Source organism: Hermetia illucens, chromosome 3 (genome assembly GCF_905115235.1).
Source record: "Hermetia illucens chromosome 3, iHerIll2.2.curated.20191125, whole genome shotgun sequence".
In the NCBI taxonomy this organism is placed as follows: domain Eukaryota; kingdom Metazoa; phylum Arthropoda; class Insecta; order Diptera; family Stratiomyidae; genus Hermetia; species Hermetia illucens.
The window spans coordinates 27,741,006-27,754,838 of record NC_051851.1 but is presented as its reverse complement, the minus strand read 5'-3'; the positions used below and the strand labels follow the sequence as shown (position 1 = coordinate 27,754,838).

Below are 13,833 nucleotides of genomic sequence, written 5' to 3'. Positions count from 1 at the left end.
AGATGCCTCGACCTACTTTGTACAAGTGTCGGACACTGTCCCAGGACGTATATAGAGGTTTCATCACACTCCGCACAAAACTTGCAGGCAGTGTCCCTATATCAGTATATCCCTAGCTTCCCTAAGACCAGTGAGAATTCCCACTATGATTCGGAGGTTATTTTTAGTCAGGTTTAAGCAATCCTTTGTGCGCATGGGGTTCATAACCCCCAATAAGCACCCTGGACTACACCATCTCTGGTAGGCCCATTGGCTCGAAGTACATTTTCCTTGGACCAATGACACCGGCACCCGCTCCCTCTGCTGTGAGGGATCCGTCAGTGTATCAAGCAAGTAGCCGCACCACCGGGATTTTGGCCTCCCAATAGCATCTCTATGAATGCATCCCCCTCAAACCTTTTCACGGACCAGCCCCGGTTTCCAGCTTCACGGGAACGCAGGAAAATCGCCTGGTGGTCGCTGTGAATATAATGCTCACTGGCAAGCCATGTCATTCTCCTCGCCAATGTGGTACTCACATCTGTCAGATCGACCATTGAGCCCGACCCTGTCCCACGAAAATTGGAAATATTTCCCGTATTGGCAAGCACCAAGTCTAGCTCCGCGAAAGCCTCGAGCAGGATACGACCCCTGGTGTTCGTAGTGCGACTGCCCCAATCCACGCATACGTTCAAATCACCCGCCATGATCTTGGGGTTTCGACTTCTTGCATCCGAGACTAGCATACCTAGCATTCCTTTAAATTTTGTTATCGTCGCGCTTGATGGAGCATAGCAACTATATATATAGATACCAGCTATTTTTGCCCTGACGAATCTAACTTCTGGAAATGCCATCACTTTTTGGCTTGATTTCCACATGCCCATATTGCCGCTTTGCCAGCTACATCTGCAGTCCAGGCACCGCACTTATTGTTGCGATAAGGCTCGCTGATTATGGCAGCTTCGATTTCCCTTCTCATAGATGGTCTGCGAGAGAAGGTCTTGCGCTGCCTCGCAGTGGTTGAGGTTGATTTGTATCAATTTCATTTCTTTACTGCATTCAAGGCTCTCCTAAACACTGAGCATCTGCTGCTGCCTGCAACGTGCCGTCAGTCGACGCCTTTTTTCCCTTGCAAAGCATACATTCAGGCTCAGCCTGGCACTCCCTGGACATATGGCCTTCTCCCCCACATTTTCTGCATTTTTTTTACCTGTCAGGGTCACCGGTGCATTTCGCCGCTATGTGGCCAAATTCCAAGCATCTAAAGCAGCGTTTGAGGGACACCTGCTCCCTGAGTCGGCAAACGACCCAACCTATTTTTACTTTTCCAGCCGCCAGAAGTTTGAACGTTAATTCAGCTGGTAAGCTTATAATTGCCGTTTGCGTGCCTCCGTATGCTTTCCTCAGTCCCCTGATTGCAAAATCTTGCAAGCCAAGTGGTCCGAACTGCTTTTCTTAGGCGTCGCGGATATCCTCCTTTGTCGTGATTTCGTCAATGCCCTTACATTGTATGACAATCTCCTGCTTTCTGGCCCGTACTTGTGCCTCTTCTCCTAAGAACTTCTCCACCTTGCCGAGGAAATTTTCCACCGTTTTGCCCGGGGACTTCTTCAGCTCCAGCATCAAATCTCCTTTTTGGGAGCGTCTGATTCGGCTGACGTTTTCTCCAAGGTCCATCAGCTCAGGATCGTATTTAACCTTCTTGAGGATATCGGCGTAAGTCATATCCCCTTTTTTGGAGATGATGATTAATTCGGGACGTAATCTTCTTTTCTGTGTCGTATTTTTCCTTCCGCCAACTTTGGTCCATGCTCCCTTGGTTCCTTTTTGAGGCTTTGCCTCCCTTGGGTCGATTGGAGCCGGCACCGCAGTTTCCACGACTTTGTTTGACTTCCCTTTTGCCGGTGAGAGGCCCTTTTACCTTTTCGCGTCCTGTGAGGATCCGACAGAATCGTTCGCGCCCTCTCTACTTCTCTTATCAAGCTTACCGCCCTATGGATTTTGAGGGGGTGTCACTTGTGTTGCCTGGGTGACGCTTGATTTCTTCGAGGCATTTTTTTTCTTCCTTGGCACCATTGTATAGTACACGAATGGTAGGGACCCTGTTTTTGATGGCCTGGTGCACGTTGTGTTTGTCCTTAGTAAATTCAGACAACTCTACTATTTTACCTCCGAGTAGGGCAAGACACAGCTCCTCCGCTTGGTTTTCCCATTGGGCGCTTATGTATTTATTAGCCTTCCGGGAGCTTCCCTGATTTCCTTCCTTCATCAAGGTCCCCAGTTTATCCTTAGTAAACTCAGACAACTCTACTATTTTACCTCCGAGTAGGGCAAGACACGGCTCCTCCGCTTGGTTTTCCCATTGGGCGCTTACGTATTTATTAGCCTTCCGGGAGCTTCCCTGATTTCCTTCCTTCATCAAGGTCCCCAGTTTGTCCTTAGTAAATTCAGACAACTCTACTATTTTACCTCCGAGTAGGGCAAGACACAGCTCCTCCGCTTGGTTTTCTCATTGGGCGCTTACGTATTTATTAGCCTTCCGGGAGCTTCCCTGATTTCCTTCCTTCATCAAGGTCCCCATACATGCAAAAGGGGGGTGTACATTTTTTTTTCATCAAATATACTCATGTGGGGTATCAAATTAAAGGTCTCGGTTAGTACTTTTCGAAGCTGGTCTTAGTTTTGACATTTGTTGGAAGTGCAGGGGATTGAAAGTGATCATTTCTTTAAGGGGGCCATTCTTAGAAACTACCCAACCGAAAAATCTGAAAAAAATCAAGAGGCTGCCACTATATGGTGCCTGGGCTCCGAAATACCTTCCATACTAATATCTGTTCAAATAAAGTTAATAGTATATTACTATAATTTTTTGTAATTGGCTGGAAATCCCCCTTAAATTCATCCCAGCACCACGAAGTAACGTAGGCTATAATGTAGAGCATGATCTTACCAAGTTTGGTGGAAATCGCTTTACTAACAAAGTTATAAGATTATGAATGTCAATATCATCCGAAAGTGGATATTCTCACATAATATAGTATATGCATATATTACGTGCTACGTGCTAAGAAATACACAAAACCTTTCGTACCTGAAGCGTCCAGCTTCCGGTCTCCCGCCTTGTTTATTCATTGTTGGGGTGTCAGGCAGAATGTTGTCGCCTGCCACCGTGAGGTAGGACCCCGGGAAATGACTTCTGAGAAGCACCACCCTTTAAGGTGGGCAATGTTGCTGCTCAAGTGCAAGTTGCATAGGATTCCTGGGATTCCTTGTTATTCTTTTTACTTCGGAGTCACCCTCAATGTCGAATCTGATTATTCTGTGATCAGACATAGAGAGCTCATTCGACACCCTCCAATTCCTAATCATCCCGTTCATTAGAGTATTTCCTAGAGTTATGTCTAGTACCTCCTGTCTAGAGCTGGTCACTAATGTTAGAGTGTTTCCTAAGTTATATATTTCTAACTTATTGCTAAGAATAAATTCAAGAAGGTACTCACCTCTATGATTGGTGTCGCTGCTTCTCCAGACTGGGTGGTGGTGGGCATTGGCATCGCAGCCGAGGAGAAGTGATAACGCTCTCTTTTCACAATACTTCGTTAGTTTTGCGACTTCTTCCGGTAGAGCCCGAATTACGTCTCCTGGAAAGTATCCCGATGCCATGTCTGCCTCTCGAGTGCTCCTCCCAGCTTCCAATGAGACTTGGATAGCCACAAGGTCCCCGGTTAGGAACTCTGAAAGACATATGTATTTTAAATTACGTTTAAGAGTTATGCAAGCTCTTGGTTTTTCAGAAGAGGAGTCCCAAATTACCTGCATGCTTCCTACCTGCTGCAGACCGCGAATCTGCCCCCGGTACACCCAGGGCTCCTGAGCCAGCACTATTCCAATGTTCTCCTTGGAACTTGCCCTTGCAAGTCCCGCAGGTGCAGCTTTCGGGTGGAGGTTTATCTGAGCTATCTTAGTGCTAACCATTGGCTCCGTTATTGTTTGGAGTTCTTCTCCACTGTCGGAGTATCGCCCTCATCCTCCAACATGCCGCTTTCCTGCGCATGGCTCTCCACCCTGAACCCTAGGAGCCCTACGTCTAGGTCGTCCAGCTTCTGCTCTTCACTGGGCAGCAGGTCTACTTCCGTGGTTGATCCAGTCCTTTCCGCCTCTATGACTTTCGAGACTTCTTCGAGGACCTCGGTATGTTTTCCACCCGGTGTCTCCTCCGAGGTATCTTTCCTCGGCTTTTCCCTGTGCACTTGCACGGGTATGTTCCCAAATCGGTAATTGATATGGTATTATTATTATTCTGTTAAGGAAAAGTCGCACCGCGTCCTTGAAGAACTATTGTGCCCCTTTTACTGGTTATAGTGTACCTATTGATCATAGTATCTCAAGCAGGCCTATAACCGTTAGGAACTTTACTATGTTCCCTACTTGCAGATCTTTCAGCTTTGCATCTGGTATTAAGTGTTCTCCCAGATGCCTCGACCTACTTTGCACAAGTGCCGGACACTGTCCCAGGATGTGTATAGAGATTTCGTCCTCCTCCCCACAAAACCTGCAGGCAGTGTCCGTAGATATCTCTAGCTTCCCTAGGTGAATTGATATGGTAACTCCGACGTTTGATTGCCTCGGGGGATCGGTCATCTACCCCGATTGTGAGGAGTCTACCCTTGCCCTTCACCTTGCTTCTGAAGACTCTCCATAGTCGGGTATGGAGATCTTCATTCTGGGCGATTACGAGGCCCATAAGGTCTTCCGTTTCTATTGTCGCGGCTTTTGGCAGAAAAAACTGCCACCATGTAGGCTATCATATCATCCCCAGCACATGTTGACAGTTCCACCCCCTCCCAGCCTGGCAATCTAGGAACTATGGTTCTGATCCATTCTGCAGTGTCCTCCGTCGCGCAGTCCACCAGTATAAGACCTGGTCGAAAGCGTATCCCGGTGAACACAAGTTTCGAAGTCCATCCCTTGCACATCTGCCTGATGATAAGGTCCTCAATAGTTTCCTGCTCCTCACGAGTGAGTATTTGCTCGGCAAACATTTTTGGCTGTATGGCGAGTCAAATACCCTTGACCGCACTAGCATAGCTAATGGCGGCCTTCCTGACCTGCCCGGGTTTTCTCCCCCCTTGGGTTCAGGTTTGGATTTTTTAGGAGCATTTCCTTCATGCGGGATGATCTCTGCTGCTCCCCACTTTCTCAGCTACGGTAAAGATGGCTTAGGTCTGTCCTGAGCCTTCTTAAGGGCCCCTTCTGGTTTCAGGCCTTCCTTCAGATAGCGCAGGTACCATTTAACACCGACGCCACTGAGACCTGTCTCCTTCCTGACGTCTGTTATATTTATCTCAGACGTGCTTTTGCTGGCCCCTGCTCTTTGAGCAGTGGCGTTCGTTGGTTCTTGCCTACGCAGTATACCAATGTTAACCTTGAATCCGCTGATTGATGTCCCATTTTCTCCCTTCTCGGGTGTAATCATCTGGCTCTCAGTATTTCGGAGATGTGCCTCCACCTGATTAACCAGTTTTTGTGCGGTACGGGGCCCCGCTTTGTTGGTTTTCGTTTTCTTTTCTTTGTTGTTTGTACTCATTTGATTCCCACGAGTATGGGGGTTAGGAGGTCCGCCGTGCCATAGCCCCCCGTAGCACGGTAAGGCCTAACTTACTCACTGAGGGGACCAGGTATCAGTGAGGCTACACACATAGTTCTCAGGCGACCTTCTCGCCGGCCACACCGAGAGTAGGTCAAACCATGCTTTCCTCGTTCTTCACATCCAGGACCATTTGACCAAGGTCGGTGACCCGGTAGAATAGTCGTGATCGTAATGCAGGCTTGTTTTAGTCATTGCATCCATTCATTAAAGACATTCTATTTTAACCAATTGAATTAAACACGCGCTCGTGAATATTTTTGTATTTGCAACCATTGTTGTCATGGTTTTTGATAACCTTCAAGTATCTAACTTTGTCTGCACATTTCATTTCCCATTGCTGAGGATTCTTTTTATTTATGAGTTCTTTATAGAAACTTCCAATTGAAACGATTTTAGCCAAACTCATCAAAGACTCAAAAAACTCAACTTTCCAGAAAAAACGAAGCTTGAGTATGAGACATAAGCCGTATTCCCACTTTTTACATTGTTCGCAGCGTGGCGCGTGTTATTCAAGGCCTCCATTCTTCCTAGATCTTCCTCTTTCTATATTTTTCCTAAATTTTAAGTTACCAGGTAGCAAATATAGAATTCAACTACCCCCAAAGTCCTCGCCATTTCTTTCACCACGTGTTCAAATGTTGTTATCATCTCCTTATCTGGAAAGTAAGGAAAATTATTTTTTTCCGGGAATTCAAACCTAATACATTCAGAGAAAAATAAGAAATCCAACTGAATAATTTGGTCGGGATTAAGTTGTATTTGCCTTTAATGTTGTCCAACAATATCAATAGAAAAGCGGCAGAAGTTAAAGGAAGAAAACAGATCCCACTCCATTAGCCGATTTTCTTTCATAGGACGGTATGGGTGGTGAAGTAGGTGGAAGTATGTTTTGATTTTACGAAAATACATTTTCTGCACGTGTACAACAAGATGGATACCTACAAGTATTATCCATTTGTAAGATAGGAAGTGGGGGAGAGTGTCTGCAGCCAATATAGAAGTAACGTTATTGCGTATTTTGGTAAATCCTGCACGCTAATCAAAGATTGATAAACATGCCCAAGCTATCGGGGTCGAAAATCTTTATTTACAGAGGCCAACTCATAATGGTTCTTTCACAAGCAAAGCGATGAACCCGTGAAAAATGATAGTGATTAGGTGAAAGATCATATACCGTAATAAATAGAATAAAAGAATTCCAAACCACTATAAAAAATACCATAAACGGAAATGAAGGAAGTTCAAATGAAAAACTAACCGTCATTGTGAATACGATAAAGATAAACTGTATTATCCTGTCTCTAAGAAGGTAAAAGCTCTGTAAAGGGATCTCGGAGCTCTCTACTCCAAAAGTCATATTGTCAGTTACCAGGGTGATATAAAGGATCTCCTCTTAACCCCCACAATTTCCCGAGCTATGGAAGTGGAAAATTGCTATATTGCCCCTGTCACACCCCGATAGGTTTGTTTTAAGCTTGTTCCTCGCATTAGCATAACTGGCTTCCTCAGTGGGATGGTTGACATTGTTATAATTTTGCCAGTGATTCTGATTAGTCATAAGCTAAATAAGCCGAGGAGATCCCCACAATTTCGCTCCCACTTGCTCCTGTTTGAGCACAGTTAGTTCATTGGAACTCAAATCCAGACACAGAAAAGAGAGAGCCTCTACGTTCTTCCTGGCTGGGGTAGATACTCTAGGCCTTTCTCTATCAGTGTTCTTACTGCTGTAGAATAAATTGTAATATTTGTTTTGAATCACTTTTATGATCCGGCTACCTCCAGATCTGAGCTCTTGTATTAATAGTATTGTTGACGAATCTGAATTTCCAGATTTTCAACAAAACAGCGAATCTAACGCTATTAATAAAGTTGCTCATAGAAAGCCTCCTTCTTCTCTTCCCTGTATCGGAAGTCGTCGTTAGTGCATAACACTTTACTATTCATCATCATCAACGGCCCAACAACCGGTATCCGGTCTAAGCCTGCCTTAATAAGGAACTCCAGCCATCCCCGTTTTGCGCCGAGGTCCACCAATTCGATATCCCTAAAAGCTGTCTGGCGTCCTGACCTACGCCATCGCTCTATCTGAGGCAAGGTCTACCTTGTTTTCTTTTTCTACCATAAATATTGCCCTTATAGAGTTTCCGAGCTGGATCATTTTCATCCATACGGATTAAGTGACCCGCCCAACGTAACCTATTGAGCCGGATTTTATCCACAACCTGACGGTCATGGTATCGCAGCTCATAGATTTCGTCGTTATGTAGGCTACGGAATCGTCCCTCCGCATGCAGGGGGACAAAAATTCCTCGTAGGATTCTTCTCTCGAACGCGGCCAAGAGTTCGCAATTTTTCTTGCTAAGAACCCGAGTTTCCGAGGAATACGTGAGGACTGGCAAAATTATTATAATATCTTGTACAGTAAGAGCTTTGACCCTATGGTGAGACGTTTCGAGCGAAACAGTTTTTGTAAGCTGAAATAGGCTCTGTTGGCTGACAACAACCGTGCGCGAATTTCATCATCGTAGCTGTTATCGGTTGTAATTTTCGACTCTAGATAAGAGAAATTATCAACGGTCTCAAAGTTTTATTCTCCTATCTTTATTCTTCCCGTTTGACCAGTGCGGTTTGATGTTGTTGGTTGGTTGTTTTTCGGTGGTGACGTTGCCACCATATACTTTGTCTTGCCTTCATTGATGTGCAGTCCAAGATCTCGCGTCGCCTACTCGATCTGGATGAAGGCAGTTTGAACATCTCGGATCGTTCTTCCCATGATGTCGATATCGTCAGCATAGGCCAGTAGTTGGGTGGATCGTACCCCTCGCATTTACCTCAGCATCACGGATCACTTTCTCCAGGGCCAGGTTAAAGAGGACGCATGAAGGGCGTCCCCTTGTCGTAGACCGTTGTTAATGTCGAATGGTCTTGAAAATGATCCTGCTGCTTTTATCTGGCTTCGAACATTGGTCAGGGTCAGCCTAGTCAATTTTATCAACTTCGTCAGGATACTGAATTCTCTCATGGCCATGTACAGTTTTACTCTGGCAATGCTATCATAGGCGGCAACTGATGTCTATATTCCAACAGTTTTTCCATCGCTTGCCGCACAGAGAAAATCTGATCTGTCGCTGATTTGCCTAGGATAAAGCCTCTTTGGTACGGGCCAATGATGTTCTGAGCGTATGAGGCTATCCGGCCTAGCAAGATAGCGGAGAATAAATGGTACTCAGCAACGTAATACCTCTGTAATTGCTGCACTGCGTGATATCTCCCTTTTTATGTATGAGACAGATAATGCCTTTTTGCCAGTCGTCAGGCATTGATTCGCTGTCCCATACCTTGAGCACAAGTTGATGAACCACTTGGTGTAACTGTTCGCCTCCATATTTAACCAATTCGGTTGTAATTCTATCGGCTCCTGGCGACTTATGATTTTTTAGCCGATGAATTGCACGGACTGTTTCTCCTAAACTTGGTGGTGGCAGTATTTGTCCGTCGTCTTCAGTTGGCGGGACCTCCAACTTACCGATGTTCTGGTTGTTCAGTAGCTCATCAAAGTACTCAACCCATCGCTCCAATATGCCCATTCTGTCGGAAATCAGATTTCCCTCTTTGTCTCGGCAGGATGAGCATCGAGGTGTGTAAGCTTCATCCTGTTGACTTGTTGGTAAAACTTGCGCGCCTGGTGCGGTTGCTCCCTGTACTTTTCGAGTTCACAGATCTGTTGGTTCTCTCAGGCCTCCTTTTTCCGTCTGTGAAGTCGCTTCTCCGCTGGCCGGAGTTCGTGATAAGTCTCCGTGCGTGCCCGCGTCCTTTGAGAATACAACATTACTCGGTATACAGCATTCTTCCGTTCCGTAGCTAGCTTACATTCCTCGTCAAACCAGTCGTTCCGACTCTTTTTGCGGCTGGAGCCAAGTATGTTTGTGGTCGTATTTATGATAACGTTCTTCAGGTGATTGTGAAGATCATTTGTAGATGCTTCATCTGCAGGATCTCTGTTGACTGCGATTATTACGGCATCCATTTCCCTCTTATACGTGTTGCGGAGGGTTGTGCTGTGGATGGCTTCAGTGTTAACTCTCACCTCATTATCAGAGGGGACTCTGGGTGGTGGTGTTATTCGAGCTCGGAGCACCATGCCAACGAGATAGTGGTCCGAGTCTATATTGACCCCCCTATATGTTCTGACATTCAACAAGTCTGAGAGGTGGCGGCGTCCGATCAACACGTGGTCAATTTAGTCCAAAGTGGTCCCGTCTGGAGAGGCCCACGTATGTTTGTGGACCGCATTCCGCGCAAACCAGGTACTTCCAACAACCATTTCGTGTGCCACTGCTAATTGAATAATCCGCAGTCCGTTATCGTTTGTATTTTGATGTAAGCTATGGGAGTCAACATATCGCCTGAATACAGGCTCCTTCCCTACTTGGCTGTTAAAATCCCCAAGTATGATTTTGATATCGTACTTGGGACAGGCTTCGAAGGTCCGCTCAACTGCCTCGTAGAAGGTATCCTTCTCCGACTCTGCAGTCTCCTCTGTAGGGGCCTGAACGTTAATGAGGCTTATATTTCTAAATTTGCCTCACAAGCGCAGAGTGCATAGCCGTTCGCTTATGTTTTCAAAGCCGATAACAGCAGGTTTCATTTTTTGGCTGACTAAAAAATCTACTCCGAGCACATGGTTTACTGGATGGCCGCTATAATATATGGTGTAGTGACTCTTCTCCAGGAAACCAGTCTCTGCCCATCTCCTGTAACGCTGTTACATCAATCCTATATTGGGATAGGGTATCTGCTAGCTGCTTGGCAGCTTCATCTCTGTACCTTCCATGAGAAAATGCGCAAATCGTTATTCCTTTTTCGTTGACGGGTTCGTCGTTGTGTTATCCATCCTGTCCGAGGCTTCTGTTGTGCCTTCGTAACCTCGGTTTTCCGTGAGAGCCCTACCCAACCTGGAGGACCAGTTGGTTCTTCCTTCTCCGTCTGCAGCTTTTCGTTAAGAAAGAGCTACCATCGGAGGTAGAGATAGAGTTTGGTAGTAGAGCTATTAGTGTTGGTTCGGCAGGCGTTTCCCAGGTTTTATGCTCCATCGCGGATACCAATCAACGTTTCGCCCTTCACTGTCAGCGGCAGTGATCTGGCCAGAACTAAATACCTCGTGTCAACGCTATCAGCCAATGGAGAACTGCGATATGAAATTGTTTCACACATTAACGCAACCTGAATGAAGTGGCGTTCCACAACTGGTGTTCTTTGTGACCGACGTATCAACGAACGTCTCTCTATGGTTCTGAGTGTTGGCCAACTATAAAAGACAATGAACGGCGTCTTGCGGTAATGAAGACGAAGATGTTGCGTTGGATTAATGGCGTGACACGTTTGGATCACATCCGAAATGAGGATATCCGCGATCGTTATGGGGTTGCATCGATCGTGGAAAAATTGCGAAAAGAGCGTCTTCGATGGTATGGTCACGCAATTCGTGCTAACGAGAATTCACTTGCAAAGATTGGTCTGAACATCGAAGTCAATGGTAAACGACCAAAACGCAGACCGAAACAACGGTGGCTTGATACGCTGGATGAGGATTTAAAAGCCTCGAGATTGCACCCAGATCAAGAATTCGATAGACCTAAATGGCGAAGCCGATCACGACGAACCGACCCTTCTTGTGAACGGGACAAAGGCTGAAGAAAAAGAAAGAGTCGATTTTCCATCTCAATAGCGCAAAAAATCACATATGCATTTCAATATTCACAAATAAAACGTGACTCTTTTATCCATTTCTTTTCAGGTCTTTAATGTAATCGTTACAACACCACCTGCTATCACGATTCCTCTTGAAAATTGGGAAAGTTCCCTTGCAGCTCAAGCCTCATTCAATTGCCATGCCACAGGAAATCCGCCACCCACCATTACTTGGTAAGTCCCCACAAATACATTAAATTTCATCTTTAAATAAATGTATTTATCCCTTAAGGTATCGAAATGGTGTTCGCCTGGAGAATGGTTTGCGAATTCATTACACCTCCCAAGCATTATACATCAAATCGATCGACCTGGATGAAGGAATCTACCAATGCTTCGCCAAAAATCCATTCGGTGAAGCTTTTTCTTCCGGTCGTTTAGTTCTTCGCCGGAAAGATGAGCTCCCGAATATACCAAAACGGCCCGAGAATGTTACATGTTATCCAGTCAATTTTGAAACTGTTTTTGTAACATTCAGTGGAAGTTCAGCGGTAAGTTGTCCTAGCAAATATGCTTAGATACGTAGCAGGCATAATGTCCTCTTTTATGGTAACTAGCGATGTATCTGATTCCAGTCAAACGATTAATCCGATTCAATGCATATTGGAATAAGATACATAATTTCATCTCGGATTTAATTTCTCAAAATGAATCAATTACAGCTCTCCTTCATAACTCCGCATATGGTAACCAGAGATCCTTTCAATTGGAAAACGATTATGCCTATCTCCCTAACTTCCACATCAAATTTTACTTTGGTGCATATGCCTGTTTTTCGGCCATTTATCTTATTTCTCCGCGGAATGGTACCCACTTCGACTCAGAAAACGATAAACGGCGAGCATCATACATTCGATTCATCTTTGCTGTCAGAAGGAGCGAATTGTGGTACTCAAGGGAGTGAGTAGATTATTTTTGCGCTTCAGGATACACTCGACTTAAATCTTGTTAAATCTCATTTGATATTTTCAGTGCGTATAAACACGGTGTTCCTCCAAACGGGTATATTCATTTTTTGGACGCCAATGGATGCGGTTAAAGCGAAATATTTTCGTATACAATTTTGGAATAATAACAGTAAAAATGCTTTGATGTTCCCAGACGCAATTGTCGGGACAACACACCCAATCGATTTGCAACGAACCACCAAAGCTAATATTAATGCGTGGCTTTTCAAAATGCCTGTCTTGAATAGAACGATATCCGCTAATGAGGAGGGTGTTGCTGATGAAGTACGCAGTAGAAGATCAATTAATGGGGGTGGCGGAACCGAGGGTGGCAAGCAAAATTTCAAGAATATAAAAAAGTCAGAGAAGCATGATAAAGATTTCATGGATGGAGGAGGAGCTATTATAACAGAAGTTCGTGTGCCTGGCAACGTTACAGGGATGTTAATTTCTAACGTACAGAATATTAAAGTTCGAGTGCTCATTATTACGGAGGAAAACGAGAACATGTTCCAGGACTTGAGATATGTTGAGTGGGAGTCGGTAAGTTTTTAAAATTCCTTTCAAATTGGACAATTCTCAGAAAAAAATTCAGGAGAAATTGCTCATTCTGTTTGCCCATAATTGTGTTGAAATTAGAGAAAGTGATACAAGTTTTTTCATAATAAGATGCGACGTAACATAGCCGCACTTGTAGGTACTCTTCCAATTGCTTTATTTCTTTGAAAGATATCAAGTTCCAATATATTATCGATGAGAATTTTACTTGCTTCATTAAAGTGGAGACAAAATTCCCGCTAAACGTCTTCTTTGATGTTGGGCACGTAATCCAACTACATTTTGTCTGTTTCTAGATATTCTCAGACCAACAGCCGACCGTTTTATCATCAAACCACGAATTCTTGTTTCGTGTCAGTACGGTGGAATCGCGATCAATAACAGTTTCTTGGAATCCCATTGGATCCGTTTCTTGCATCAGAGTCTGCTACTTCATTAACATGTTGGAAGCAAAAATTCGGCAAAACAACGAAAACACATGCCATGATATGTGAGTTTGTATGAACAACGCTGAATTTATTAGGAATAAAGTCTGCTATTGAATTATTTCTAACGCTCAATGCATTTCAGATACGAACTTGATGTATACCTAACCATCCGGAAATTATTACCATCAACCGTTTATCATATGAATTTCCTGGATTGCAACTCGACACACTACTTTGGAATGATAGAGACGAAGACGTTGCCTGATGGTAAATTTAAATTTGAATTTATCCATTTTTATTGGAATTGATTCTTATGTGTACCCCTCCAGCACCTGGTCCGATAACAAATCAGAAGATTATCAAAAGCGATGGCTTTCAAATAGAATGGGATCCTCCAATAAATCCAAATGGTAAAATTCTTCACTACAATATCAAGTGGACCATACGTAACAAAACGCATAGTGCTAACGTTACAAGGGATCAGAGTTCATTCAAGGTAAGTATTTAAGCCTTGCTG

General features: G+C 44.5%; 1 protein-coding gene across 1 annotated transcript in view; it reads left to right on the top strand.

Annotated features, from left to right (window-relative positions):
- Positions 1 to 13,833, top strand: part of LOC119652233 — a 296,505-nt gene that overhangs the window by 265,599 nt on the left and 17,073 nt on the right. Inside the window, exons 7-13 of the mRNA XM_038056197.1 lie at positions 11,430 to 11,557; positions 11,616 to 11,874; positions 12,046 to 12,283; positions 12,356 to 12,873; positions 13,185 to 13,378; positions 13,459 to 13,583; positions 13,646 to 13,812. Of these exons, the coding sequence (XP_037912125.1) occupies positions 11,430 to 11,557; positions 11,616 to 11,874; positions 12,046 to 12,283; positions 12,356 to 12,873; positions 13,185 to 13,378; positions 13,459 to 13,583; positions 13,646 to 13,812 (1,629 nt within the window). The remainder of the gene's footprint in view (positions 1 to 11,429; positions 11,558 to 11,615; positions 11,875 to 12,045; positions 12,284 to 12,355; positions 12,874 to 13,184; positions 13,379 to 13,458; positions 13,584 to 13,645; positions 13,813 to 13,833) is intronic.